General features: G+C 43.9%; 1 protein-coding gene across 2 annotated transcripts; it reads left to right on the forward strand.

The window, feature by feature from the left end:
- Positions 1 to 252: 252 nt before the first annotated feature.
- C6H3orf33 (chromosome 6 C3orf33 homolog) lies at positions 253 to 20553 on the forward strand. 2 transcript variants are annotated; one of them, XR_008597328.1, is made up of 6 exons: positions 253 to 350; positions 4872 to 4931; positions 8609 to 8762; positions 10061 to 10221; positions 10350 to 11008; positions 20476 to 20553. XR_008597328.1 is itself a non-coding variant. In XM_054983457.1 (5 exons), exons 1-5 carry the CDS (start codon positions 267 to 269, stop codon positions 10614 to 10616), a joined length of 726 nt encoding a protein of 241 aa, XP_054839432.1. In that variant the 5' UTR covers positions 253 to 266; the 3' UTR covers positions 10617 to 11215. The 2 variants fall into 2 exon arrangements, 1 of the variants encoding a protein (XP_054839432.1); XM_054983457.1 differs by lacking the exon at positions 20476 to 20553 and having other exon boundaries at positions 10350 to 11215.
- The last annotated feature ends 7181 nt before the right edge of the window (positions 20554 to 27734 follow it).

Here is a 27734-nt window from a genome sequence, read left to right on the forward strand (position 1 = left end):
AATGGTGAGTGCCCTTGAGCATACACAGAGTTCCTTTTGTGCCGGGGTCTGAAGCCACACAGATGTAAAAACACCCCCCCCCGATTTGAAATCTCAGTTCTTTAAGAAGAAGGAAGAGCACAGCCCGCCCCACTTTTCCCTCAGAAAAAGCTCTAAGTCGACTCCGCTGCAACGTAACTCCCTCAAATGGCCAGTAAGTGGCGCTGTGGCCTGGCTGAGATATAAACACCGGACGGAGAAAGACGGGTCGCGGCTGCGTTTCGGCCATGGCGGGGCAAGAAGGCGGACAGCCGAGAAATTATATCGCGCGCCTCTCCGAATGGGCGGACGCGCATCTCTCCCTCATCCGGGTATGTCGCGGGGATGGTTCAGAGGAGGGAGCTGGTCCGGGCCTGACCGGACGGCTTGGCGCGCTTTCCTCACCATTAGGGGAGGGAATGCATGTTACTACGGGTTAGGGTGAGATGGCAGCAGTCTTAATGCCGAGGCTTCATTGGCACGGAAGCTTCCTGGATAGGCACTCTAGACGAGCCCAGAGGCGCTTGCTTCTTTAGTTACATTATTCCAGAAGTGACCTTGACAGCCTCCAGACGGGGCCTGATCTTCCAAAATTACAACCCATCTCCAGAAAATGGCAGCTTTGGAGGGTGGATTCTACAGCATTATATCCAGCTGAGATCCTCCCCCAAACCCCAGTCTCCACTCCCCGAATCTCCAGGAATGTACCAACCCAAAGTTGGCAACCTTATGACCGCATTGGGAACCCCATTGGGAAGAAAAACAGAGTATAAATATTTAGCTTTACCTTTTTAAAATAGGTGATGGTGGCAAGTTTAGGGGGCAATATTCTAAATAGTGACCAGCCCTGCATTAAGTAATCCAGCATAGTATATATATATTGAGGCAGGCTGGCTTTCCCTTGTGCCTGTCTTCACATATGTTGTATGCTTCAGTCATTAATGAAGGATGCATTGACTGAAGGAAGGAAGGTTTTGTTTCACAGAGTCAAATGGTGTACTGTGGGGTTTTAAAATACAAACTTGTAAAAAACAATTCTTCAGTTGGGCAAGCATATTTTTTTCTTCTTTACAATATAACAACTCAGTCACTTCCTAAATATTAGCGTTTTCAGAAATAAGATGGGCTGCAAAAACAAGATGGGCTGTTATCAAGTTCACCTAATAGCAAGGTACATAATACCATATTGTTATTACATATACATAGAATTTAAACCTTCAGTTCTATACGTACTTGTATAATAAGTCAGTGGGGAACGACATACACAGGAATGAGGAGCTGGCGGCTGAAGATTTTTTTCAAAGGTTTTATGGTTGAAAATCAACTGGAATAAAGGACTCTTGAAAGGAAATTCATTACATGAAATTTACAGTATCATGCACTTTAGTGTTTTTGTTTTACACAAACAGCATTGATTTTTTTTAAAGCTCCTATCTTGAAAGAGGAAATTTCGGAAAAAACCAATCTGTTAACTAGACAGCTTCTGCTTGTATTTTGACTAAGTTATCTCTTGTTTCTGAGATTGGTTAAATCCAGGGCTCATTTTGAGGGGGACTGCGCAGGAACGCAGTTCCGGCAGTTCTCAAAAGAGGTCACATGCCCACCTAAATTTCGGCCATTTGGGGCTTGTTTTGGCCTGGATTGGGCGGTTTTGTCCCAGATTAGGTCCAAAATGGCTCTGATCTGGCCACTGCCAGGTGGGGGAACACTCCCCTGTCTGGCAGCAGCGAATCTTGGCCATTTTGGGCCCAATTCAGTCCCAAAACAGCCAGGATTGGTCCCGAAACGGCCAGGATTGGGCCTATGACGGGTTGTGGATCACTCTCCCACTCAGCAGCAGCCTGATCCTGACCATTTTGGGCCCCTTTTTGGCCATTTTCAGCCCCTTTTTGCCATTTTGGGCCCAATTTCAGCCCTGAATGGCCAGGATTGGGTCCAAAACAGCCAGGATAGGTGATGGCAGGGGGTATGGCATATGCTAATAAGTTATACTAATGAGTTCCTCCATCTCTTTTTCTATGAAATGACCCCTGGTTAAATCACTTGGTATTTGACCTATTACAGTCTTGTGGTTTTCATTTACTAAATTCATTGTAAAATTTTTAGTAAAGCCATGTTTCATCTGGATGAATTGAAGTATGTTAAAAAAAAACTCTGGCTTAGTTATGTGACAGACTGGAGGGAAAGAATGGCAATGTTTAGGGAAGGGAGAACTGCCTTTCTGAATACATTTTAAATTTATAAGATACAGAAATTAGGAAATGTGAGCAGTGATAAAAAATTCTATGAAATTATTTCTTTTTTGAAGTGAGTATAAAACTTTTTAAGAAGGTTTTATTCAAAACATGTAGTGTGAAGAATTTAATGTAAGACAATCAACTTATTGTTAAATGATAAGTGGGGGACTTGCATGAGGCGTCTCCAGAAGGACTTGCATGAGGCGTCTCATTTTCTCTCCCCCACTCTTTTTTCTTTCTCAGTCCTGAAAGCCCCCATAATAATAATGACAACATTTGGTTTTTATACTGCCCTTCAGAACAACTTGATGCCTACTCAGAGTGGTTTACAAAGTGTGTTGTTATTATCACCCTGTGAGGTGGGTGGGGCTGAGAGAGCTCTGAGAAGCTGTAACTGACCCAAGGCCACCCAGCTGGTTTCAAGTGGAGGAGTGGGGAGTCAAATCCGCTGCTCCGGATTCTGCTGTTCTTAACCACTACACCAAACTGGCTGTCCCATAGCCTCTCTCATTTTCCTGCTTCCTCCTGTCTTTCCTACCCATCTATTTTTATCTGTTCATAGCTTCAGCTTTCCCTCTTTCCCTCCCCTGGGCAATTTCTAATTGGGAAAACTATGACCCAGTTGGGGGGTGCCAGCCACCAGGGCGGGCCAAATTGCGCAGTGGGATACCTGCAAGGACTTGAAAGGAGTATATCATATTCCCCTATATTTCCCTTCCCACAGTATTTTCTCTTTCCCTTTTCTTGGCAACCCCCATATCTTCACTTTTCTTCTCTCTCTCCTTCCCACTTAGCAACCAATTCTTTTTTTTATCTGTTTCCTGTCCTCAGCTATATTTCATTTACTTCATTTATATCCCACTGTTAGCCACAACAGTGACCCAAAGTGGCTTTCATTTTATTCTTACAACAACCCCGTGAGGTAGGTTAGGCTGAGATTATGTGACTAGCCCAAGGACACTGCAAAGTGGAGATTTGAACCTGGGTCTCCCATGTCCTAGTCTTAAACTCTAACCACTACACCACAACGGCTTTCATGGGGTGGCTGATGTTGAACAGCAGCAAAAAGCCAGTCCTGGATGAGACATGGAAGTTGTGTAGTAGCAAGTTGTCTGGTGGTAGCTGGTGGGAGTGGCTGTCCCTCAAAAGCCAAAACAACCCTGGAAAGGGCCTGCCTCCTTGCTTTGTCTTTTATGGCCAGAAACCAAGGCTTCAATTAGCAACTGTGGTGGCCTTTCAATGGCTGCCAAGGGTATTCATTTCTTAAAGATACTTCTATTATTTGAGGGGAGGGGGTTAGGCCCCCCCCATGTATTTTTTTAGATGACAGATTTTTCTGCAAACCTGGAGCATTTTTTCAGGTTTGTTGAAAGATGTGTCTTGTCTGTTTATGGGTCTACCCTCTGGACTTAAGTATCGACAAATTTGGCCATCTTGAGAATTAGATATATTGATATATTTTTAAGAACGTGTTTATTTTTAACTGTATAATGTTGGATAGAATTAATATGCTATAATGTGTTTGATCATTCATTATAAAAGTTCAGTGTTCTCAGTTTTATATCTAGATATGCTGGCAGTTGTATTGTGAATGTATGAGCCTGTTTTTGTTCACATAGTTTCAGGTAGATAGCCCTGCTGGTCTGCAGTGGAACAGCAGGATTTGAGTCCAGTGGCACCTTAGAGAACAATAAGATTGTCAGGGTATCAGCTTTCAAGAGCCAAAACAAAATCTGAAGAAGGGAGCTTTGACTCTCGAAAGCTTATACCCTGACCATCTTGTTGAACTCTAAGGTGCCACTGGACTCAATCCCTTTGTCCACATACTTTCTTTTGTTTACTACAAAAATTGTTTTCTAATTTCAACTTCCATTTTTTCCTACTTCTCAAAAATTCTTTTACAATCCACAAATAAGCCTTAGAGTCCAATTTCATTATATGTGATGCATATGCTGCTAAATCAGAAAAAAAGTTCAGGATTGTAATAAAGTAAAAATGGCATGTATTTCAATTTTCCCTGGAAGTTCCTTTTTTCAAAACAAAACAGGGAGGGATAGTTTTTTCAATGTCTTCAAACTTTTTGAAATTTTCACATCTCCGTTCTGATCACATACTAACTATAATTTATAACCCAGTTATGAAATATTTGCTGTAATTTTGGCTTATCCTTTATAACAAATGCATACATAGGCTTTAATGAAATGAGTGGAATACAAACCGGAGAGCAATGCAAATAATTATATATGAAAATATTTATATAATTAAAGTGCAAAAGTGCAAAAGTGTGCAACAGTTTTGTCTTATTAATTCCACTTCTAGACACATGGACTGCCTTTCCCCTGATTGCGCACTCTCCACCCTTGATTGTGTATATATATGAATTTGTGATTGCTCTTTGCGGACCACTTTATTTGAGTGAAAATTCTGTAAACTGTGTTGCACACTTTTGCACTTTTGCACTTTATTTATATAAATATTTTCATATATAATTATTTGCATTGCTCTCCGGGTTGTATTCCACGTGTCTTTTCCGGGAGCTTCCCTTTTGTTGTTGTTGTTTTTAATGAAATGAGAGCAATGTGTTGGAAATAAATTGTGAACTCTTTTTTTCTTCAGAATATCAGCACAGGAATGGCAATAGCTGGAGTAATTTTACTTGCAAAGAGTGTGAAACTGGTAAGTTATGAATTGGGTTTAATAGTCTTTATCAAGCTATGTTCTGTGTGTAGTACAAATAAGTGTAATAATAACCAGCTTAATTGCTATCTTTCTTAACTTTAGATAAAATAGAGCATGTGTTTACCTGGGTGCCGCAGCAAGCAGAATCATTATTTATTTAGATTTCCATTCTGCCCAATTTCTAGAGCTTGAGATGAGCTGAAATGTAAAAACCCACTGATCTGAGTAAACCAAAATCAGTCCTAAAAACTATTCACAGCTTTGTCTTTCCACTCAGAGTCAGCTGAAATATATATGTGCCCAACTGCTTAGATGTTGAGCTTTGTCCAGATGTGTTGTGCTAGGCAGGTAAGACCGGCTGAAATATGCAACGGGGCCTTTTCTCTAGCAGCTCATGCATTTTGGAAACTCATTTGCAAAGAGGACATCCAAAGCCGATTGTCATGTTTTTAGACAAAAGTGTAATACCTTCCTGTTTAAATAAGTGTGTAGGAATTTAATTTCCTGAACTTAATTAATACTCTTTGACACTATTAATAGCAATCCTGATAATTAGTGATACTGCTTGCATTTTCAAGACCCCACTTTATAGGTCATCTGGCCATGAAGGGCCAGTCTGCCTGAGTAATCAAAACAATTCTGCAGAGTCAAGTATAAAGCATAGTTGCATACGGTTGTCCCCACCCAAACAGAATTAGCTGGCCGCAGTTAGGAAACCATTGTTTTGATGAGCCTCTCACCTCAGTGTGAGAATTACTGTTTTGTGAAAACATTGTATGCATGTCCTACCTCTGCCGCTATTAATATGCTTTCTTCTCCCATCCTGTGACAAGGGCTCTCCTAGTTCTTTGATTAATAATCAAATTATTGCTGGAATACCCTGATCTCATCAGATCTCAGAAGCTAAGCAGAGTCGGCCTTGGTTAGTAATTGGATGGGAGACCTCCAACAAAGACCAGGGTTGCTGAGGCAGGCAGTGGCAAACCACCTCTGTTAGTCTCTTGCCATGAAAACCCACCAGGGGTCGCCATAAGTCAGCTATGATTTGAGGGCGCATTCCTCCTCCTTATTGTTGAAATAGCTTGAAATGATTTCTCATTTGTTTGCAGTGATCACAGGCCTTCCCCCACTTTACTTTTTCCTATGTACATTTTAAAAACCTAAATAAGAGTTTGACTAAAAAAATACCCCCAGATGTCTGAATTTGCAACTGCTGCCTAGTTGGCTGCAAGGGAACTTAACTAGAGAAGTCATTGGATGTTCCATGCTCAGGACTCTAGTGCAGTTTGGCTTGGTAAACAGAAGTCCTTGGGGCTTCCCGTTTGACTGGGGCACAGCACAGGGGGCTGTGTCCTCATAGAGGTTTTTCTCCCCCTTGGCTTCTAAACTGGAGCACTCTTTTTTGGAGCTTCCACCCACGACATCATGCTGTAACAGTCCTTTTTCCAGACTTCCCCTGTGCTCAGTATGTTCTTTCCCAAACCTGTTCCACTTGGATCTATTTTATTTGTGAAGTAGTGCAAGTGGCCCCTGTCATGATAATGGCTTGCGGACGGGGCTCTGGTGAAGTACAAACTTTCTCTCCCTTATGCTTGAGTCCTGAGTATTCCTTCAGAAGCAGCTTGGCATGGGGTGAAACTAGTGTGGTGTAGTAGCTACAGAGACGGGCTGGGATCTGGAAGACTCAGGTTTGGTTCCCTGCTATGCCATGGAAGCTCGCTGGGTGACCTTGGGCCAGTTGCAGATTCTCAGTCCAACCTACTTCACAGGGATGTTGCGATAAAAAAGTGGAGGAGAGGAGAATAAGCCACTCTGGGTCCCCATTGGGGAGATAGACGGCATATAAATGAAGCAAATAATAAATAAAGCTACAGGGTGATTCTGGTGTAAAAATGTGGCTCACATACTCAGAGAGGTTTATTTTGGAGGAGGGTGCCTGAATTCTGTCCTATCTCACTCTTTCTGCTATTGAAACCTTTATTTCCTGCAATGTACCTGGTTCCTTCCATTGGTGTATTTACCTGCCTGATTAAAAACTTTCTGTATCTCACCCTTTTACCATTTCCCACCATTAACCTTCCCTAGTGTATCTCCTGTTACTTAGACAGTGAGGGCCTATTGATTTGTTTTATGTACAGTGCCAAGTGCTTCCCTAGAAGAGAGGCATCAACCCCACAGATGTTGGATATCTGAACATGCTTAATTTGAACGGATGCTTAAATAACTGCTGCTGCAAACATTGTTTGAGTATTTTCATAAGAGTTTACAAAAATGCCAGTTGGTTAGTCCTTGAAATACCAGATTGAGCACAGTTCCCAGACCTGTTTTATTCTCCTTATTTACAGGACCTTCAGACTTGCTGTTTGCAAGGTCTTGCATTTCTATGAAAAGACTTTGCTGAGCAACAGGAGTGAAGGTTTGATAAAGAAGTTAAATCATCATGGCTTTGACTTCCCAGTAGTACAAGCCAGGTATGATATGTAGCTGAGGGGAAATATGATGGGAAGTTCCACTTACTTGTCCAGTTCCACTAATTTTCTCTTCCTTTTCTACATATTGCAGGTTTAAAGTTGAGTTTCCATAGCACACTCCCCTTGGGTTGCCAGGCCCCCTAGATCCCAACCCAGAGAATGGAGAAATCATGAGGGGGACTTAGTCTTGCGCACACTCCAGAGCTCTTCCTTGTTGCACTGGGAATCATGTCATTCCCAGCATGACAAGGAAGGGAAGCCCTCTACACCCTTTCATGCAGAGGCCTTCAAATCAAATCATCTCCCCGTGGGGGCCTTCCCTTCCTTGTTGTGCCGGGAATGATGTCATTCCTGAAGCGACAAGGAAGAGCTCCAGAGTGCATGAGTGTGTGCTTCGGAGCTTGGCCAGACATGCTTGGAGGAAGCCAAGCCTCAGTGCTGCTGCAAGCGTCTTAGGGATTCGCCTTAAACTCAGCTGGCAACTGCAGATCTCGGAGGCATTGATGGGCATAAGCCATGCTTGTTCCCTTCTCCTGCATCTCTGTGCCCTGCAGTGCTATGAATGCCTCAGTCGCCTGGGTGGAGATCCAGCCCTGGCGGGCAAGCAAAATAGTCACATATGCCTTTATTGACTTATGTGCTAGAAGTTGTCTGCCCTTGAGGCACAGTAATATAGAGAGAGGTACTTCACATTTTGAAAAGTTTGCTCTTAACAATTTTAAGTTGCAGGCATGTACCACAAAGTTGTATTGTTATTAGAGCCATGAAAACAGATAAAACTGCCTTAGGCCATTGGTCTATCAAGGTCAGTCTTGTCTGTTCTGACTGGCATTGACTGTCTGGAAGTCTCAGGCAGAAGTCTTCCATATCACTCATACACGATCCTTTTAATGGGAGATGCTGAGGATGGAACCTGGTATCTTCTGCCAGCAGAGCAGAAACTCCGCCTCTTAGCCACACCCGTGTGCATGAATGGTTCCCTGTTGAGTGGACATTTGGTGACAACACAGATTTTCTCTACATAGTGTGGGAAATAGAAGAATTAAATAAGATAAAGGAAGGGGGTTTGTGCTCTGTAGTCTGGGAACATTGTTTTATTTATTTTAAACATGTAGCCCGTCCCAAGAGTTACAGTTCTGCTACAACATTCTGCACTTATTTTTTGTAATTTGTTTCTTGTCTCTTTCCCTTTTCTGTGACTAGACAACCAAATTCACAAATGCTCTGGAAATACCAATAGAATTTATAGAGAAGAATGTTAAACTGCGGGGACGATTACACCAGATAACTGAGCAAGGATTAGAAATTGAACATATTCCCATTGTCATTCCGATAATTTCATCACTGCAGAGGAGATGTAAGTAGGATGAAAGGGATAGTTGAGCCAGTAAGGACCAAGTTATGAGTGGGCAAATTTGAAATACCAAATTGTAAAGGAACAGCTTACAGGAACAACTACTCCTTTTCCCTTCCTCAAAAGTTAGCAGTCCCATCCTTCAGGGGTCATATAGGATGTATACCTTCTAAATGATGTCTGCCTCACATACTACAGGGTTTTGTGTGTGTCTGTGCTTACATAGAAACATAGAGCTGGAAATGAGTGCCCCAAGGGTCAGCTAGTCCAGCCCCCTGCACAATGCAGGAAATTCACAGCTATCTTATGTATTCTTTTTTCAAACCCTGTGTAACATGCTATGGAAATAATGTCATCTCAGTAATTGCTTCTTGCAGTTGATTTTCACAATGTACTTAAGGTTAAAAACTAGATGTGTATGGGTGTTACACTTTTGTCAGTTACACATTAAAGGTCTATAACATGCCTTTTTAAATAGTGAACTACAAAATAGCCATGAAGTTTCTGTTTCACTTCTTCGGGATCCCAGACCCCATTTGAAAACTGAATTAAGCTTCAGAGGGAATGTCTGTTTCTGCTTCTCATATTGATAGCAGAGGAACACTTTGCAATGAGTCTGTGTGTATGCTTTTGCACGTGCGTGTGTGTGTGAGAGAGAGGGAAAGAGATTAGGTGGGGGGGGGATGAGCATGCCTGCATGTTGCCCACACAAGTGGTATTCTCACCACTCAAAAGAAGTGTTCCTGTCCTGTTCCCTCCCTTATGTTTCCATCTTAACTTCCACATAGGGCTAATAACGCCATGACTTGCCAAGTAGTTGGCTTCAGCAGGCTGAAGAAAAATGTTCAGTGGGATTGACTAAAGTTTTGAAATCTTCTGTGTAAACCTAGCATAAAGCCCCAGTCTTTTTGAGCCTGTGGACACCTTTGGAATCCTGATACAACTTGGCAGGCACAGCTAGAAAATGGCTGCCTATGAGGCAGAACCAGCCACAGAATGGATGCCGCACAGTGATGATCCATGTGCCGTGGTGGCACCTGCTGCCAAAGCAACATTTTAAAAAAATCAATCAAATTGCCAGTAGTGAATCAGAAGCCTTGCTGGGCAAAAACCCCACCTGGCCCTGCCCACTTGGTGGGCACCAGGAAAGGTGTCAGTGAGCGCCATGGTGCTGACAGTCATGAGGTTGGAGATCCTAGGAGATACCCAGTTGTTGTGCATCTTTTTAGATACATAAAGTTAATAAAATGTCTGTAATAATACAGTAATTAAAAAAACAGACGTTGTTTTCTGTGTCTTAGGGCATACAGATGGTTTATTGCTGGTCAGGCTTGCTGGTGTGCAGCTGACACCAGATGGTACAATCTGGTTAAAAGAAGAGTTAAAACCCTCCCAAATGATGTGGTTCCAGCTTCTTGGAAGGAAGGATTCAATACTTGATTGCCTTGTGGTAGTAAATAAGGTAAGTTAAAGACAGAGGGACAACTTAGTATTTCTTCCATCTCTGTCTATTTAAATGTTTCTAAATCTTACTGCTTTTTTGTTGTTGCTTTTTTCAGTGTTCATGTAAAAATGCTCCTTTCTGAACAGGGTAGGTTTTCGAGCATCTGTCTGAATGAAGAAATCCTGAGACAAGGGCTTGGCAGGACTGCTCGGGTGGAAGGGCTGACTCATGAATCTCAGATCTACTGGAAGCTTCACAAGAGGCTACTACAAGCTGAACTGAAGGCTGTGAAAAGAAATAAAGGGATCTGGAAAGAAGCAACATTCCTCGAGAAACTTAGAGAGCAGCTAAATGATAATAAATTCATGCAGAAGTTAAAACAGTTTGCAACGTGGCTAAGAATCCGCCTCTGAAATGAAAAGGTTTTGTTGTTTTTAGAAAAAAGGCACCAGATGGACAAGGAAGCAACTTGTTATGTTTTCCTTCTGCCATAATGATATTCCAAGCTGATGTCTGGCCGTCTGTTGGTGGCTCCTGTCTTATGGGAAAGAAGATGGAAAATATCACAGACACATTCCTTGGGGGAAATGGTTGCATATGATCTGGTTAAGACGTCAGATTGATTTGGTGTGAATATGAGGGTTTTTTTAAAATGAAGAACTCAAGACTAGGATATATAATGGCCGAACAAGAGAAGAAAAAGCTTCACTGAATAGAGGGGGAGAGATAAATAAAGAACTGAAAACACATCAAATCTCTAGGCGCTGTACAGCAATGAAAAATGAAAGAGTCTGACAGTTTAAAGGTGAGGAAGTGCTGCCTGTAGGCAAGGGCTGGCAAATAAAGGGCTCTCCTCCAGATTGCTTAGAGTGTGGACTTGGCTGTTGCTTTCCAGAGAGTAATTCTATACTAACCTGCCTCTGGCATTGTAGAAAGATGGGATGTAAGTATTTTAAATAAATAAATAAGGAAAGGCAACCTGGAGTGGAGCACGTGGCAGCAGGATTGGATTACATTCCAGTGCACCTGACCTTAGTATGGGGCAGCCGCATACGAAGAGGGTCTACTTCTAATTTTTATTTTTATTTTATGTCATTTATGGTCTGCCTTTCTCACTAAGACTAAAGGCGGATTACATAGAATGAGAGTAGTACAATCAGTATCAAGGACATTTCCATACACTATCAAGGATATTTCCATACAGTGTCAAGGACATTTCCATAAACAATGTCATAGGATTTTACAAAAAAAATAGCATTAGCCAGGATCCAATACAGAGTTGAAGAACTGCTGAAACAGAACATAATCAATTCTAGGACTGACATTAGATAACATGAAGTACAGGTAGTATATTGGAGTCTATATTCAGAGCAACAGATAATATGCAAGGCAACATAGTGGTGAAGTCTGTGGTCCCTAACTCATTAGCAAAGCATCTGAGACCCCCTCCCTACAATACTTCCCTCCTATTTGAGTAAAAAACCTTTTTGAATAATTTGGTTTTGCATCGTTTGTGGAAAGCCAGGAGAGTGAGGGCTCTCCTGACCTTCTCAGGCAGGCTGTTCCACATGGTAGGGGCCACCACTGGGGGTGTGCAGGCCCAAAAAAATTGTGTTAAAAAATCAGGAATTACCAGAATCCCGAAACGGCAAGCCACTTTGGGATTCTGATATGTAGCTCACTTTGGTATGCTCCATAAAGATTTGGAGCATACTGAAGTGAGGGGGAGAAACCCCCCTACACCCCCTGGGGCAAACTCACCCACCCCACTTACCTGGCGGGAGGGGAGGGGGAGGCCGATCAGCTGGGTGGTGGGGAAGCTCAGAGCTGGCTCTGCAGGGCCTGCACCACCACCACCACCACCACTGCAGCAGCCAGCTGGGCGACGGGGAAGCCTGGAGCCGGCTCCTGTGGGGATCGCACCACCTCCTTTGCTGCTGCAGAAGCCAGCCGGGTGGCGGGGAAGCCTGGAGCTGGCACCTGCAGGGCAGCAACACTGAAAGGGGCATTTAAACTCCCACCAGCAGGGTCAGCTGCTTGGTGGGGATCTCCCTGCCAAACAGCTGATCTGTGGGTTTAAATGCCCATTTCTGCGCTGCTTCGCAGTAGCATGGAAAGAGGCGTTTAAACCCCCTCTGGCAGGATCAGCTACTTGGCGGGGATCTCCCCACAAAACAGCTGATCCGTGGGTTTAAGTGCCCCTTTCTGTGCTGCTTCGCAGTGGCACGGAAAGGGGCGTTTAAACCCCCACTGGCAGGATCAGCTGCTTGGCGGGGATCTCCCCTTCAAACAGCTGATCTGCGGGTTTAAATGCCCCTTTCCGTGCTGCTTCGCAGCAGTATGGAAAGGGGCATTTAAACCCCTTGATCCGAAGCTTCCCGAAGTGATACGAATCACTTTGGGAAGCTTTGATTTGGGGTTTCCAAATCGGGCTCAGCATGCTGGGCCTGATTCAGAAATCCCGAATCATTGTGAAACAGGTCTTATTCGGGTACTTTACCCGAATCCCAAATCGCACACCCCTAGCCACCACAGAGAAAGCCCGTGTGTGGGCTGCTGCTGATTTCGCCTGTGTGCAGGCTCGCACTTACAAGAGACCCTATTCAGATGAACGAAGCTGCAGTGGAGGGACATAGGGAGGGAGGTGGTCCCGTAGGTATGCTGGGCCAAGGCCATGAAGAGCTTTGTATATCATAACCAATACCTTGAATTGAACATAGGAACTGATAGGTAGCCAGTGGAGTGATTTGGATGGGAGAGATGTTCATGCTTCTCGCTCCTAACAGTCGAGCCGCAGCATTTTGCACCAATTGGAGCCTCCTAGTTAACTTAGATGGGAGATTAATGTATAGTACATTATAATAGTCAGTTTTTGATATTGCCATAGCATGAATCCAGGTGGGCCATGTCAAGGTAAGAAGCCATCTTCCAGGCTAGAGTGAGAGTGTAGTAAGCATTTTTTGTGGCTGCCTTAAACTTGTTTTTCTAGTAGTAGTGCTGGATCCAATATAACCCCTAGGCTCTTAACCGAGTCTGCAAGGGTCAGATGAACTCCAATGAAAGCGGGAAGTACAATGTCTTTCAAGATCTTTGCCTTCCCAGCAAGCATCACTTCTATGTCTGGGTTCAATTTCAATTTGTTATTTTCCAGCCATTTCACCACGGCTGTCAGGCAGCAATCTAAGATTTCTACTGCAGGAACCTGGATAGCTAGATATACAGTTGGGTGTCATCTGCATATTGATAACATCCTGCTCCATAGCTGCGAATGAGTTCTAAAGGTTTTACGTAGAGGTTGAATAGCATGGGAGATAAGAGCCAGTTTGGTGTAATGATTAAGAGCGTGGGACTCTAATCTGGAGAGCCGGTTTTGATTCCCCACTCCGCCACTTGAAGACAGCTGGGTGACCTTGGATCAGTCACAGCTTCTAGGAGCTCTCTCAGCCCCACCTACCTCACAGGGTGATTATTGTTGTGGGGATGATAATAACATACTTGATTGGGCGTTAAGTTGTCCTGAAGGACGGTATATAAGCCAAAAACTGCTGCTGTTATAAGATTGCGCCCTGTGGGACCCCAAAAGATAGTTCCCATTTTGGAGATAGCTGATCTCTGACAGCAACCCTTTGAGTCCGTTCCATGAGAAACCATTTAAACCCGTCCGGGGGCACATCCTTTAATGCCCACTTCTGTTTCTAAACGCCTCAACAGGATGGTATGGTCTGCTGTGTCAAAGGCTGCATACAGATCCAGGAGGAGCAATAAGGAGGCATGGCCTTTGTGTTCAGACAGAGATCATCCGCTAGCACTACTAGTGCTGTCTCGGTCCCATGCTCTAGCCTGAATCTATGTGTAAGGCCTGACACTATTCGAGAGAGGCCCCGGGTTCATGGAAGCTATAAATTCCTGAGCCAGGCCAGTCTTGGAACACTCGGCATGGATGTTGAAGTCTCCCAGAACAATAAGTCCAGGTGTCTCCAACTCCATGTCTGCTAGCAGCTCTGCCAACTCAGAAAGGGTGCTTATGGGGGAGCTGGGGGGTGGGGGTGGGGGTCTGTAAACAAGCAGGATACTGAGTCTCTCTTTAATTCCCAGAGACAGGAACATGCAATCAATACCAGCTACAGCTTGTACGGGAGATCTGCTCAGCCCAAAAAAACTTTTACCCAGCAGAGTTAAGTCCAGCACATGGGAGCAGTGTGCTCAGAATTTCCTTGTTTTGCGTTGATGTAGGTTGAAAATTTCACTAGTTGCCTGTAAACAAAGTAAGAGTCCTCCATTGTGTTGATTGGCCCTCTGGTGCCATGGCTCTGCCACAAGGTTTTTCAAGATCTTACCTGTTCATGCCAGACTGAAGCTTGAAACATCAGTTGTGGCTCCTGCTTTCTCTGTCTTTCTGGATTTATGCTGAAAGGGAGATAGTTTGCAAAAACTAGCTTCATTCAAACAGCTTCCCATTTTGTGGGGTGTCCATGTTGATTGCGGATTGTACAAAGCAAATCTTAGTAATTTCAAAGGGCCTAAACAGGTTGCAGAGAAAGTACATCTGATACGCAATTTTTGGACATAAACTAATTTTAGATTAAAGCTTTCCAAAGTACACATTTGGAAGCAAGTTCCTTTGAAACTGAAGACTTGAATCTAAGGCACTGTGTACTAGATTGGAGTATAAGTTTATTTCTGTCTAGCCTTCACAGTGTACTCCTGCCAAGGTTAATTGGCCTAATTGCAAGATCTGAGCTCAGGGGTATTTGTATTTACTTTGGTAGAACATTATGTGTTTTGTACTCTTTTATTGCTTAGCTAGAACTTGGGAGCTTGATGATAAGGTTACTGTTTTAATAATCTTGCCTAAAAATCTAGACAATAGTAACATTCTACATGGAGAATCAAACCATTTTTTTAAAGAAAGCAATTAATTCCAACACTACTACTGCTGCTGTTTTGTGTCATCTTTGTAAATTAAGCCTTTCCAAAGCAGCGTATCTTTTTTGAAAGATTAGTGTATATAGGGCAGTCCTAAGCAGAGTTTCACCCTTGAAGTCAATGGGCTTAGAAGGATTTAACTCTGCTTAGGACTGCACTGTTTATTACTGTTTTTTCAGTAAGAGTAATTTTTATTTTATTTTTTCCGAGTAAGTGAACTTGTTTCTCATGGTTCTTGTAGCAGCATCAGTCCTAAAAGCACATGGGCTGCTTGCATTGCGCCTGGAGCTTCCCTTGCGGGTGGCAGATGGAGCTCTGTGCGTGTGCCAAATGTGAAACTGCCAACAATAGGAAAGCCTTTGCGTGTGCTGGGATTGCATGGGTAGCTTTGTATCTTAACATTGTAGGTTTCGTCTTGTCGAGGGGTGATAGCAGAAACCTGGTATTTTAACATTCTGCAATTATTGTTTATAAGTGGAAATAATTAGTGCTGTGTATATATGGGGGTGATTTAAAAAGAGGAGGGTGAGGCATCGAACAGGATCCTTGGCAAAAGGGGGCCTTAGTAAGGGGACTTGTTTTGGCACAAGCCGGTTGTCATTCTTTCCAGCCCTTGCTCCATAATGCCTTTTAGGAGATCAATCAATCAATCAATCAATCAATCAATCAATCAATCAATCAATCAAAGCCTAGCTTGCTGGCAACTTCTTCATGCTTTATAGCACAAACCTAAGTAGAGTTACAGCCTTCTAAAGCCACTGAAGTCAATGAGCTTAGAAGGATGCAACTCTGCTTAGAACTGCACTGTTAGTCAGCAGATGCAGAAGGAGGGGCTTATTATGCAAAACAGTTTGCTGCATCATTCTGCCAGGAAGAATGTGAGCACCTGTGAGCACCCTACACCTTTGTGTCCTCCTGGCTCCGAAGGGAGGATTGAACGGTCCATTAGCAGAAGCTGGGCTTCCCAGTCCATCAAGGGGTGGGGGAGTGAAGGTATCCACGAGTGAATTTCCCCTTCTGCTCATGTAAATGGCGGCTGTTAGGAAGAACGGACTCCCACATCAATTATATGGGCAGGTTCAGGCAGTGTTCCTCCAGCCAACTTCTGGTCTGTGCTGATCAGCTGGAGCATGGCTGAGTGAAGAATAGCTTTCCACAGTGCTTTGTTCACGGTCCATCCCCTGTAAGCAATTAGAAGTGACAGTACTGGTCATTCTTGTTCATAATATGTTTCATTATTATTTATGCCAGATGTAATACCATAGTTATTTTGTTCTTTTTTATTGTTTAGCATTAAATGTTTTGTCTTGTAATGACATTGACTAATACAATTTCAGGTGAGATTAATATATTAAAGTATTTGCTTCTCCTAGCATTTTATCTGTAGGAGTGATTTTAAATAACAGCAGATGGAAATAATATTTTAGATCTGTCACTCTCCTTTAAACATCAGTGAAATCTGAAGCTGTTGCAAAAAGATATTTTGTTTGAGTATTTAGAGAGTTTTAAAAGCTAGATCATTGTAATAATTTTGGCTGTTTCATGTCAAATGCCTTGTCTCTCTCAAGGACAAACAAACTCTTCCAGTGTGCTAGATCCCACAATATCATGAACAGATCCCAAAATATCATGAACAGAACTCTGCTTATGGAATAAAATTTTCCCTCCTATTCCCTTCCACTGCAGTTTCCCCAAGCCCCTGAAATTTGCTGGTGGGTTCAGGTTGGAGGACCCCCTTAAAAAGCATCAGCCATGAGGTAGGGTCTGAAGCAGACAGGGGAAATTGGCTGGTTCTCCTGCTGCTAGCAGAAATGCCCTTCCACAACCTGTTATATTTTTTAATGCTTAGTAGAGACTGAGGAGGAGATCAACGCCTCTGCCTGTAGATGCCAGTGATGGCATCTTTGTAGGCATATCAAGGCTGTTACTGCAGTGCAGTCGTCTATGAACCTGATCTGACTGTTGATCCTCCTTCTCCCCCTACTAAGTGGCCCTTGGGTGACTGTAGCATCCATTGCAAGTGTACTGACACATGGACCACTGCTGCGTGTATGTTTTTCCCCTCTGAAAGCTGCACAGTTGTTTCACTATGTAAACACTGTGTGTGCCTGTTTTGTAAAGTAAGCCTTACACAGTTAGTAGCTTGGCAATGACAGATTCTGGATACAATTCCCCAGAACCTTTGTCAGTGCAACTCCCTTAGAAATAAATGAGAGTTGTGATCGAAGATTAATTTGGGTTAATGTACACCTTCTCTTTTTCTATTCCATCACCCGCTGAAAGGGAGAAGAGTAACTTTGTGATCTGGTTAGTATGGCTCAACCTGTCTGTCTTGAGGAATACTCTGTTGCAGGGGAGAAGATCGGAGAAACAAAGGACATGAAAATGCCCTATGGTTATGAGTGGATAGCAGCACGGGGACCAGTGCTGGGTAGTGACATGGCCCACTGAGGTCCTGTTGTAGAAAGTCAAGAGATACTGGAATGGTAGGTAAAGGTAGTCCCCTGTACAAGCACCGAGTCATTGCTAACCCATGGGGGGACGTCGCATCACGACGTTTTCTTGGCAGACTTTTTATGGGGTGGTTTGCCGTTGCCTTTCCCAGTCATCTACACTTTTACCCCCAGGAAACTGGGTACTCATTTTACCAACCTCAAAAGGATGGAAGGATGCGTCAACCTTGAGCTGGCTATCTGAACCCAGCTTCCGCCAGGATTGAACTCAGGTCATGAGCTTGGACTGCAGTACTGCAGCTTACCACTCTGCGCCACAGGGGAATGGTAACTGAAAGTCAATTTCTGGCTGTGTGAAGATTCTAATATCTGGTTTATAGTTTTGTCTGTATGCTCTAGTGAAAATTACGATATTGTATGATTCTTAGAACAATTTGCTAATCCCCCAATGGTGCACTAGTGCAACAAACAGTTCCTGGTGCTAAGTAGCAGGAGCCTGGGCACAAGGGAGGGCTCTGAGTTACAAGCCTGCACAGAGAAGCAAGGAGCTTTGGCCTTCCTCGTGGGCAATTCCACCAAAGGCCAAGTGGTGGCAGTGGGTAGAAGAGAGAAGGGGCAAAAGCCCCTCTGAAGGAGGACCAAGTGGGTTGCATGTGCGAGGTGGAGACTTGGACAGCCACTGGTTAGCCCAGACAACCTGGAGGGCAAGAAGGGGCAGTGCTCACAGGTCAGTGGGGCTACTGTAGCAGTGGTAGGGCAGTGAATCAGCACTCTGCTGGTTTGAATCCCAGTAGTGCCATAAGCTCAGCAGGAGGCCTTGGTTAAACTGCTCCTCTCAGCCCCGATTCCCCAGCTGTATTGTGGGGATGATAACACCACTGTTGACTGCTCTGAGTGGGGCACCAATCTGTCTGGAGGAGCCATATATAAGCACACACTGTTTTTGTTATAACAAAAGTTGTTGTTCTGTGAGGACTATGGAATTCAATATTTATTTATTCCTCTATACACCACTTTTCTCTCAAACAGGGACCTAAAGTGACTTGCATCATTCTCTTCCCCTCACAACAATTCTGCAGGGTAGACCAAGAGTGTTTGACTGGCCCAAGGTTATGCCCAGGAAGCTTCAGTGGCTGAATGGAAATTTGAACCTGCTTCTCCAGTTCATAGTCCATCACTCTAACCACTATACTACACTGGCTCTCCATATACATTTATTGCCAGAATGGTGGCTACTTCAGAAGGCAGTTTCTTCCACATGTTTTTTGAAGTAAAGCCATTAGTGCAATACAGTGGACCTCTGTTAAAATAGGCTTTGTCAAAATAGGGTATTTCTAATCAGAAGTCGATGGGCATGCCTCTTGGCCAGGAAGGTTCTGTACTGGAACAAGTTAGGCTCACTTGAGTTAGTTGAGACAGCCAGTCTCTACAGCTTCACCTTACAAATGTGATGTATGATCAGCAGGGTCATAACAAAAGGGCTTTAAGGCAGCGTGGGCATCTCTCCAGTTACAGTCTGGGAAGGAACAGAGAGACAGATAGACACTCTGCTCCCAATTTTTAAGTTGAAGGCTGCCAGAGAGAGTCGGAGAGCTGAGAATTTTCCACTGGGCTTGGCCGAAACAAGTTTTCCTGAGGTGCAGTTGCTGTCTTTGGAGACCTAATGAAGATGGACATTGTTTATTCTGGAGTCCCTTTGCTTTCTCTGTTCTGGGCTTAAGCATTTGTAAATAAGATAGATACTAAAAACACACCATAAAATGCTGTACTCTAAAGGAAACAAAACCTAGTATTTATTTATTTAAAACATTTTTATGCCACCTTTCCACCCAGTTAAGACCCTCAAGGTGGGAAACCTTTAAAAAGACATTAAAATCAACTTGAAAAATGCATTTATATAAAACAATATTTAAAACCTAAACAGGAAGGAGGGTTGGTGAGGAAATGCCAAATGAAACTCTTCACCCCGTGCACCTTTGGACTTAGTACCATATGGGGAAGTAAGGAGCACATGTTGTTCCCTCATGGCTGGTTCTTTTACTAGAGTGGAATTCTGGTGCAAAAGCTAGAAGTATTCCCGCAGGGTTTTCTACAGAAAGCATCTTTGCATTGCAGCATCTTTTCTGAAGGCAGAAGCAACCTTCCCTGGAAATATCATGTGGGACCAGCAGTATTTTGTATTTCTCCAGAATCCACCTGCTATTTGGTCCACATTTAGCCCTCTCCTTAGGTCTTTTTGCTTCCCATGAAGACTCATGACATGCCTACATTGGTCTTAAGAAGTTTACAGATGAGTTCAGGTCAACCATTTTCTTACCGATCCAGGAACAGTCAAAGCTATAGCACTGCTGAAGCTAAGCACATGTAGACGATCAATATCTGAAGCTTATTGCAAACGGTCCCAACAGCAGCAAATCACTCTACAGGGAATCTCTCAAAATATAAATCTAAACTAGTACAAAAGTGAATCAAGTTAGTGCTATTGTGCAATAAATAGCCATGTTTCTTAAAACAGTTCTCCCATCAATATCCTATGTCTTAAAATCATAACAATAAATATATATGAACAATAAATAAATCTTGATTTTGCATATATGACTGGTTTAATGTGCTTCATCAGGGTATAATTCCATAGAGCCCACCCTCTGAAGCAGCCATTTTCTCCAAGGGAAGTGATATCTGCAGCATGGAGATCACTTGTAATTCCAGGAGTTCTCCAGCAACCACTTTTTAACCTCATTTTACCCCTCCCTTTCTGTAATTTTTTTATAAAAATGAGGTTAAAGTTTCTTTCCTCTCATTGCATTTGAAGAAGTGAGCTCTGTCTCACAAAAGCACGTACTGCAATAAATGTTAGTCTAAGGTGCCATGGGCCTTCTGTTGTGTTTTCCAGGGACATGGCTTGTACATGCTCTGCTGCATAGTAGCTGTGCTTCCAAGTACTGGTGCAAGGAGATTGCCTGTTTCCGAGTTGAAAACGGATCCCTGACCATCAATGTTTAATGGATTATCTTCAAAACCATCCTTTCTCAACAGACCTGGAATGGGAACTTTGGGAGTAGATTATCAGAAATGTAAGAAAGCGCAGGTCTGTCTTTACAACCTGATATTTAATACTGTGAATTTGAGCTTCCCATTTCTACAAAGTGAGAGAGTGTTGATGGCATATTGCATTTATGCCTTATCACATCTAGAGGGAAAATTCAGGGAAGGTTTATGCTAACCAGAATGTCCTTAACATGGCCCTAAACAACAAAAAAGAGGTGAAAAAATAATTGGAAATGTGAACATTGATTCTGGGTTTGTGTTGGGTTCAGAATGCTCGGTCCTCCCACAAACGTTTGCCATAGCAAGTGGCTGGAGCTGAGGAGGAATTGGGGGTAAAACTGTGGAAGGGTTTTGAGCAGATAATTTGAAGGCATGCCACACCTCTTATTCTGAGTAGTGCCAAGGGAGGCAAGGGTTTCTTCTCTTTATAGAAAGTCCTACCTTTAAAAGGGGCATTAGGCTACCTGGTCCACAGGTATTTTCCAGATTTAGAATTCTATGAAAGGTAAGAGAACTTCTTTTGTTTTTAAAAAAAGCATGCTGTCAGAATTCAAAGTACAAAGTAAAATTTTAACAGTGGTGTAACAAAGTTAGTATTATCCCCATTTTACAGATCAAGGGCTGTGGCGGGGGATGGGTAGGTAAAGGCTTCCTAGCAAATTTTATAACCGAGCTGAGTGAGGACGTAGAAACCTTCCAGACCGCAGCACATTCTGGTAGCCACTCTGCTAAACCAGCTTCCGTTATGTTACATCTTAACACTTTTTTTTTTCATGGTTCAGCTCTGTTTTAGTCACAGTTTTAAAGAATGATTTATGTGTTAACACAGTGAAATGAAATCCTGACTTCATGGCAAATTGTTGATGACTTTAATAACGCCAGGATTTCAGTCTCCTTGGGTTAAAAAGATAGTTTCTCTTTTTTGGCTCCTAAAATGAAATACCACATTTCATTCAGGAAAGCCCATTGACTATTGTTGTCTAAGGTCTGGAATAGCTGATCAAGTTACTTCTGTGGGGTACAGGAAAACCCTGTGTGCAGCAGGTACTCTTACAATTTTGTTAGGCTAATAATGCTACAAAATTCCAATGAGGAACTGTTTTCCTTGTCTCTTTTGTTGGCATGTATATGTTGGGGGCTGGGTGCAACTCCCTGACCATGTCACATCCAATTACCTTTGGATAAAGTTTCTTCATCTGGGGCCCACGATGCTTTGCTATGAAATCGCAGTCACTTTGGTTGAATTGCACAACATCAATGGCTTGTTTCTATGGTTTCAGCCAATCCGTTGCTGGACAGTGATGAAAAGGTGAAACTTAAGCGGGTTGCTCCTAAAGGTCACAGTCCCCCACCTCCCCTCCTGCGCACTGTCTCCTAAGCTGACAAATCAAACTGACAAGAATTCCTTTTCAAGAGGAAAGAAGAGAGACTAGAAAACACTTCCCTATTTCTTGGGGAGTTTTGGGATTCTCGCACAATATTAACAAAGAACTGATGTAGCACAGCGGCTGGCAGCACGTGTTTCGGGAAGGGTGTGTTTTGAATGATATCTCAGCTATCTGTTTTTTGTGGCTGCAGTCCTCAGCACCCTTTCTAAGGATCCAGTGTAGTCAGAGTGTTGCACGTTTACTAGGGAGACCCTTGTTCAGGCCCCTGCTCTGCCATGAAGCTTGCAGGTGGACCAGGTTTTTTAAAATGAAGAATACTCATTAGGCTTGTTGTTCAGAGGTTAATATTGGTGAATTCAAAATAAAACAGCAGTGTAAAAGTACTGGAAGTATTCAATGGCAATAAAATCAAAGAGCCAAAAGATATGGCAAAAGTAAAAAAAATAAGAATACCTGGGCAATTAAAAGTTTTTCAGTTGGCACTAAAAAAGGCTGGGCTGCATCAGGCAAATTGCAATGGAGAGGGCACCACAGAAAAGGGCCAGTTGCAATCTTGCAGTCCTTGCAGCCTTAAAAATCTAATAAATAGGGAATGTTCAATTGAACTCAGTGAGACTTGTATATAAGTAAACATGCTTAGAACTGCAGCACGTATCTAATTGAACTCAGTGGGCCTTATCTCTGAGTAAACATGTTCAATCTTACATAGCCTTAAACTTTCTGTATCTACTCTGCCATGGTACACATCTGCAACTATTATCCCATTCTACAGGATTCTAAGGTTTACTGTGACAATGTATGGGAATTATTTTGAACCCTCCTTGAAATGTCCTCTATAAATATGCAAGATTTTAAAAAGTATTATGGTTTACTTGTTTGCAAAAACGTGTGTAGTAAACTGCCACAATTATGCTCCACGTATGCCAGGAAAAGCGGGCTGGGTAATCGAGGGAGTTACTCTCCGTTAATAACTTGGAGAGTTTTCCACGTGATGTCTTTCCCAATAGCCTGATCACAGTGTAATTTCTCTGCGCCAAGTGGCAGTTGGTAACAATGTGCCCCAAACTTTATCGGCTCTTCCTTATTGGAGGGGAATTTGAAATAGGTGAATGAAAAGCTGCTTAGTTCTCCCTGCAGACTTTGAACGGATAAACAATAGAAGCAGGTTGAACCGGCAAGGAAGCAAGAATAGGCTGGAATTCCTGGTGCTGGATTGCAAAAAGCAACGCTGGAGTTCTTATGATGCAATACAGCCATAGACAGAGGAAGCCATGCTCCATGTTAAGCATGCAAAATGTAACTGGAATGCTGTTATGACAAATTACTTCTTTGGTTTAAAATTACCGGAAGCGTTATTCCTAACAACAAATTGGAAGTTCCTGGTGAGTTTTGCAACTGGCTGTGCTTTTGGAAGTGCTTCTTGAGTGCCAGGGCTGCCTTCCTGGATAGTGCTACCTGCACACTTTCCTGCTTTCCCGTAATCAATATGTATTGATCAGATCGATATCTTGCTTTTCAATAGAAAAACCCCTACGGTGATGTAAACAACCAGATCTCCTGTATTTTCTCTCACACATGATCTGTAACAACTATTCCTGGAACTTGTGACCACTTGGAGAAGTAGAAAGCTATGCGCATGAAACAATTTGCACAGATCATTGTTTCCCCAGAGATATTAAGATTGTGAAATGTAATCGCATCACCTACATTATGTAAGCTTGTGCATTATTAAGCCCAAGGCAATTTGCAGTCCCAAATTACTGCACTGCATGCTCCATGTCGAGTCATTATTACTAGGATGCGGGTCGTTGTAATATCACAAGGGATACTTCCGTCTTGTAGTACTATAAATATTCACAAATTATCCTAGCATAAGTTTTCAGGGATAGAGTCTATGGGATTCTAGTACACAAAAGTTTACTCTAGAATATAAATGTTAGTCTTCCAGGTGCTACAAGAATTCTGTTTATTTTCCCTGCCACAAGCAAACAGATCAACAGGGCCGGCGCGTCCATGGAGGCAAGTCCGGCAACTGCCTTGAGCACAGAGGCTGTCATGGCCCAGTCTGAGAGTGAGGTCTCCTCTGGAGGAGAGGAGCCTCGTGTAGCCAGCCAGGACTCCTCAGGAGAAGAGGAGCCCTGTGTAGCCAGCCCTAGCCCTGATTCAGCAGAAGCCAGCAATCAGGAGCAACAGCTGCTGGCTGATCAGAGCTTGCAGCCAGCAGCTGAGACACCAGCACCCTCTAGCCCCTACACCACAGGGGAAGCTCAGCCAGGGACTTCTACAGGTGCAGCGCAGCCAAGAGCCTCCACCCCCCCAGGCTCACCCACGCCCAAGGAACGCCGCAGGCAGCGCCAGAGACTGGAACTGCAGGAGAGACGGCGCAGTGCTCGCCTCTTGAGCCAACGCCAGCTGCTGGAGAGTGATGATGAGTAGTGTCAGGATGGAGCCCCAGCAGCTGGCTGAAAACCACGCCTGGCTATAAGAGCCAGTCTGGAGGAACTGCCGGGCGTGGAAGCAACGTGTCTATTGCCTGCAACCACTCCGTGTTCTGTGAACCTTGCCCGTGCCCGTGCCCGTGCCCGTGCCCGTGCCCGTGCCCGTGCCCGTGCCCGTGCCCGTGCCCGTGCCCGTGCCCGTGCCCGTGCCCGTGCCCGTGCCCGTGCCTGTGCCTGCTTTTGGACCTGACACTACCGGTAAATGACCTTGGATTGCACCTGACCTCGCTCTTGGACTCTGGACTCACTCCTGGCGTTATCTTGTGCTCTGACCACCGGTTTGACCTGGCTTTTGCTCTTGGAACTCCCCTCAGACTCTGCCATTAAGGTTTGGACTTGAACCACCCTGCTGGGGCTGGCCCAGCCCGTGACAGAGGCACTGGAGGGGGTGCCGGGGGCGGAGGCAGGAAGGATGCATGCACACCAAGCATTCCCTCCTATCTCCTGCCTGTCACCTCACAAACTGGAAAGGAGCGGAGGAAAAGTGATAAGTTTCTTTTGGGGGACTGGGGGGGGGGATGAGACGGAATAATAACAGAAGAAAGCAAAGGGGAAGGGGAAGGAGAAAGCGGGAAGGACCTGGAGAAACAGCTGTGCCTCAGGGTGTGTGCTTTGAATGAGCTGCTGAAGATGCAAATCCTTCTTCCAGGCACAAGCCTGCTGGATGCGAGGGCACCCAAAGACCATTCCAGGGTGGGCTGCTGCTGCTCTCTCCCAGGACACCCTTGCGTCCAGCAAGCTTGTGCCTGGAAGAAGGATTTGCATGTCCAGCAGCTTCACATTTGAGGCCATCCTCATCTAAGGCAGCTCTTCTGAAACAGACATAGGATTTTTCTCACATTACAGATGCTAAGTTTCTGCACTTTGCACCCATGTTCTATCAAGCTAATTGCAACATATATTGTAGCTAGCTTCCTGATGCTCTTAATTTACAATACCCAGGGCCAACGCCACCGTTGAGGTGGGCGCCACGGGTGCCGTGGGGCTAGAGGGGGCGCTGGAGGGGGTGCTGGGGGCAGAGGCGCGTGTCCCGTGCCACCACCAGCCAGCCCCACGCTGCCGCCGCCGCACACCGCCAGGCGGGTGCAGCAGCCATGGGCTAGGGACTACAGGCAGCCGGGGCGGCGCGTGGCGCGTGGGCGGCCTCCTCGCGCCACCCCAGCTACCCGCCGGCAGCACTGCAAGATGACGTCATTATGTGATGATGTCATCATGCAGTTTGGGGCGCGCACGCAAGGCTCGCCTCCAGCGCCAGAAACCCTAGCGCCGGGGCTGACAATACCCCTCTCATCCTCTGTCTGGATTATAAGAACTCCTTCCTTTTTCCATTCCTTGTAACTGATGGAGTCTTCTTGACTCTCAAAAGCTCATACCTTGGAAATCTAGTTGGTCTTTAAAGTGCTACTGGACCTGAATCTTGCTCTTCTGTAGCAGTAGCAGCTTGAAGACACTGAACACATGAAATTCAGACCATTGGTCCATCAAAGTTATTATTGTTTACTCAGACTGGTTCTCCAGGATCTCAGGTAGAGGTCTTTCACATCTTCTGCCGCCTGGTCCTTTTAACTGGAGGTGCCTAGGATTGAATCTGCATGCCACTTAGTGAGCCACAGGAAAAGGATGTTCTGGGGAAGCAAGGAAAGAACAGGCTGGGAGGGAGAGGTCACTATAAAAAGAAGACTGACAAGGGTGAGATTTGGGTATGAGGCATGAGCTGGTAAATAACTGTCTACTATAATTCAGGAACTTGTCCAGGACTCATTAGACAGACAGAGTTGGGGCAATTCCAGCCATATTCTGAAACCTGTATAACCTTTCCTAATACATCCTCAGTGTAATGAAAATGAATTCTTGCACTACTCTCAAATTAAATTAGTGGTATGCATTTTCATTTAACAAATTATATGAATGTGTTTATCTCCCCAATATAATTACTTATTTCTGATTTTATGATGCATTTTAGCATTGACTTTTTTCTTTATCCTCAATTGAACAGGAAGAAACAAAAAAGCATTTATATTTTATTGTGGGCTTCACTTCCTACCTCACAAAGTATAACTTGATTAAATGTAACAGCTTTTCTTCCCAAGCACTGTAATAGAGACTTTGACCAAAAAAAATAAACAAAGGCAATAAATAAAGAAAAAGCACAATACCCTACAAAATAATTCATACAAGATTGATCAGCTCTCTACTTTTTAAAAAATCTGGTGATAATTACAACAATTATAAGTTAGAACTACATTAAAGAGGTCCGGAACTGGCAAATAAGATATCACTTATTCGAAGTTGAAATTATTTCATCAGATGTCATGAATAGTGTCAAGGAAGTTTAAAATATGTCTTGAAAAATGGATATGAACATAACCATGGCCCTATGGATTATCAAACAAAACCAACAAGTTGCAGTGTTTATAGTTGTGGCTGATTATTGTTTTAGAAGTCTTTCAGCCAAAAGAAAAGTTTGAAATTTGTTTTGTTCAAATATATAACCAGAATATCTCAATGACCTATTGATAAGATATGAAGAATATTAATAAGTCAGGGGTATGCGACTATCCCTGAAGATGGTCCTAGGCAACACAGGGAAATGAACAGACGACCATCTGGCAAAGGAACATCAATATAAAATGTATGTTGTGAAAAGGGACGTGGCTTGGAATGATTTAAACCATTCCTTATGGATTGATATCAGAGGGCCATATTTTGTCCACCATTTTTTGTTCAATGTTTTTTGAAAGATCGTTTTTTCCAGGTCTTCACAGATAGTGGAAAGGTGTTAGGTTGCCAGGTCCTCTTACCCTCCTGGCAGGAGGATCAGTACTCAGTAGTTGCACGTGTGCTACCTTGCCTATGCAATTATGTCACTTCTGCACGATGTCATCACGCAGGCGCAGGAGTGTGCGCGCTTCTCAGTGGGCCAATTTGGGCCTCAAATGGGCCATTTGGGGACTGAATCGGCCTGCTGTGAAGTGCAGGAGCGCTCTCAGGGTGGCACAATGATGATTCTGTGTTGTGCTGCCCTGGGAATGCGCCCAGGAGGCCAGTTCCCACGCCTTTCCCCACCACCAGCCAGGTGAGTGGTGGTGGGTGGTGGAGGGTGGGAGCAGAGGATCCTCCACTACCACAGGGGGACTGGTGGTAACCCTAAAAGGTGTGCATGAAAGGAATAATAATTAGTCTCCTATAAACTCCCTGGAGGGTCTGTGGAGGAAAGG

The sequence above is a fragment of the Eublepharis macularius genome, chromosome 6 (genome assembly GCF_028583425.1).
Source record: "Eublepharis macularius isolate TG4126 chromosome 6, MPM_Emac_v1.0, whole genome shotgun sequence".
NCBI classification, from domain to species: Eukaryota; Metazoa; Chordata; class Lepidosauria; order Squamata; family Eublepharidae; genus Eublepharis; species Eublepharis macularius.

What these genes read in the sequence shown, in the direction of transcription:
- C6H3orf33 (XM_054983457.1), top strand. Translation starts at nt 267, where the DNA reads ATGGCGGGGCAAGAAGGCGGACAGCCGAGAAATTATATCGCGCGCCTC. An exon ending in CGCATCTCTCCCTCATCCGG is followed by an intron (nt 351 to 4,871) that starts GTATGTCGCGGG and finishes TTTTTTCTTCAG; the next exon opens with AATATCAGCACAGGAATGGC. An exon ending in TTCATCACTGCAGAGGAGAT is followed by an intron (nt 8,763 to 10,060) that starts GTAAGTAGGATG and finishes TCTGTGTCTTAG; the next exon opens with GGCATACAGATGGTTTATTG.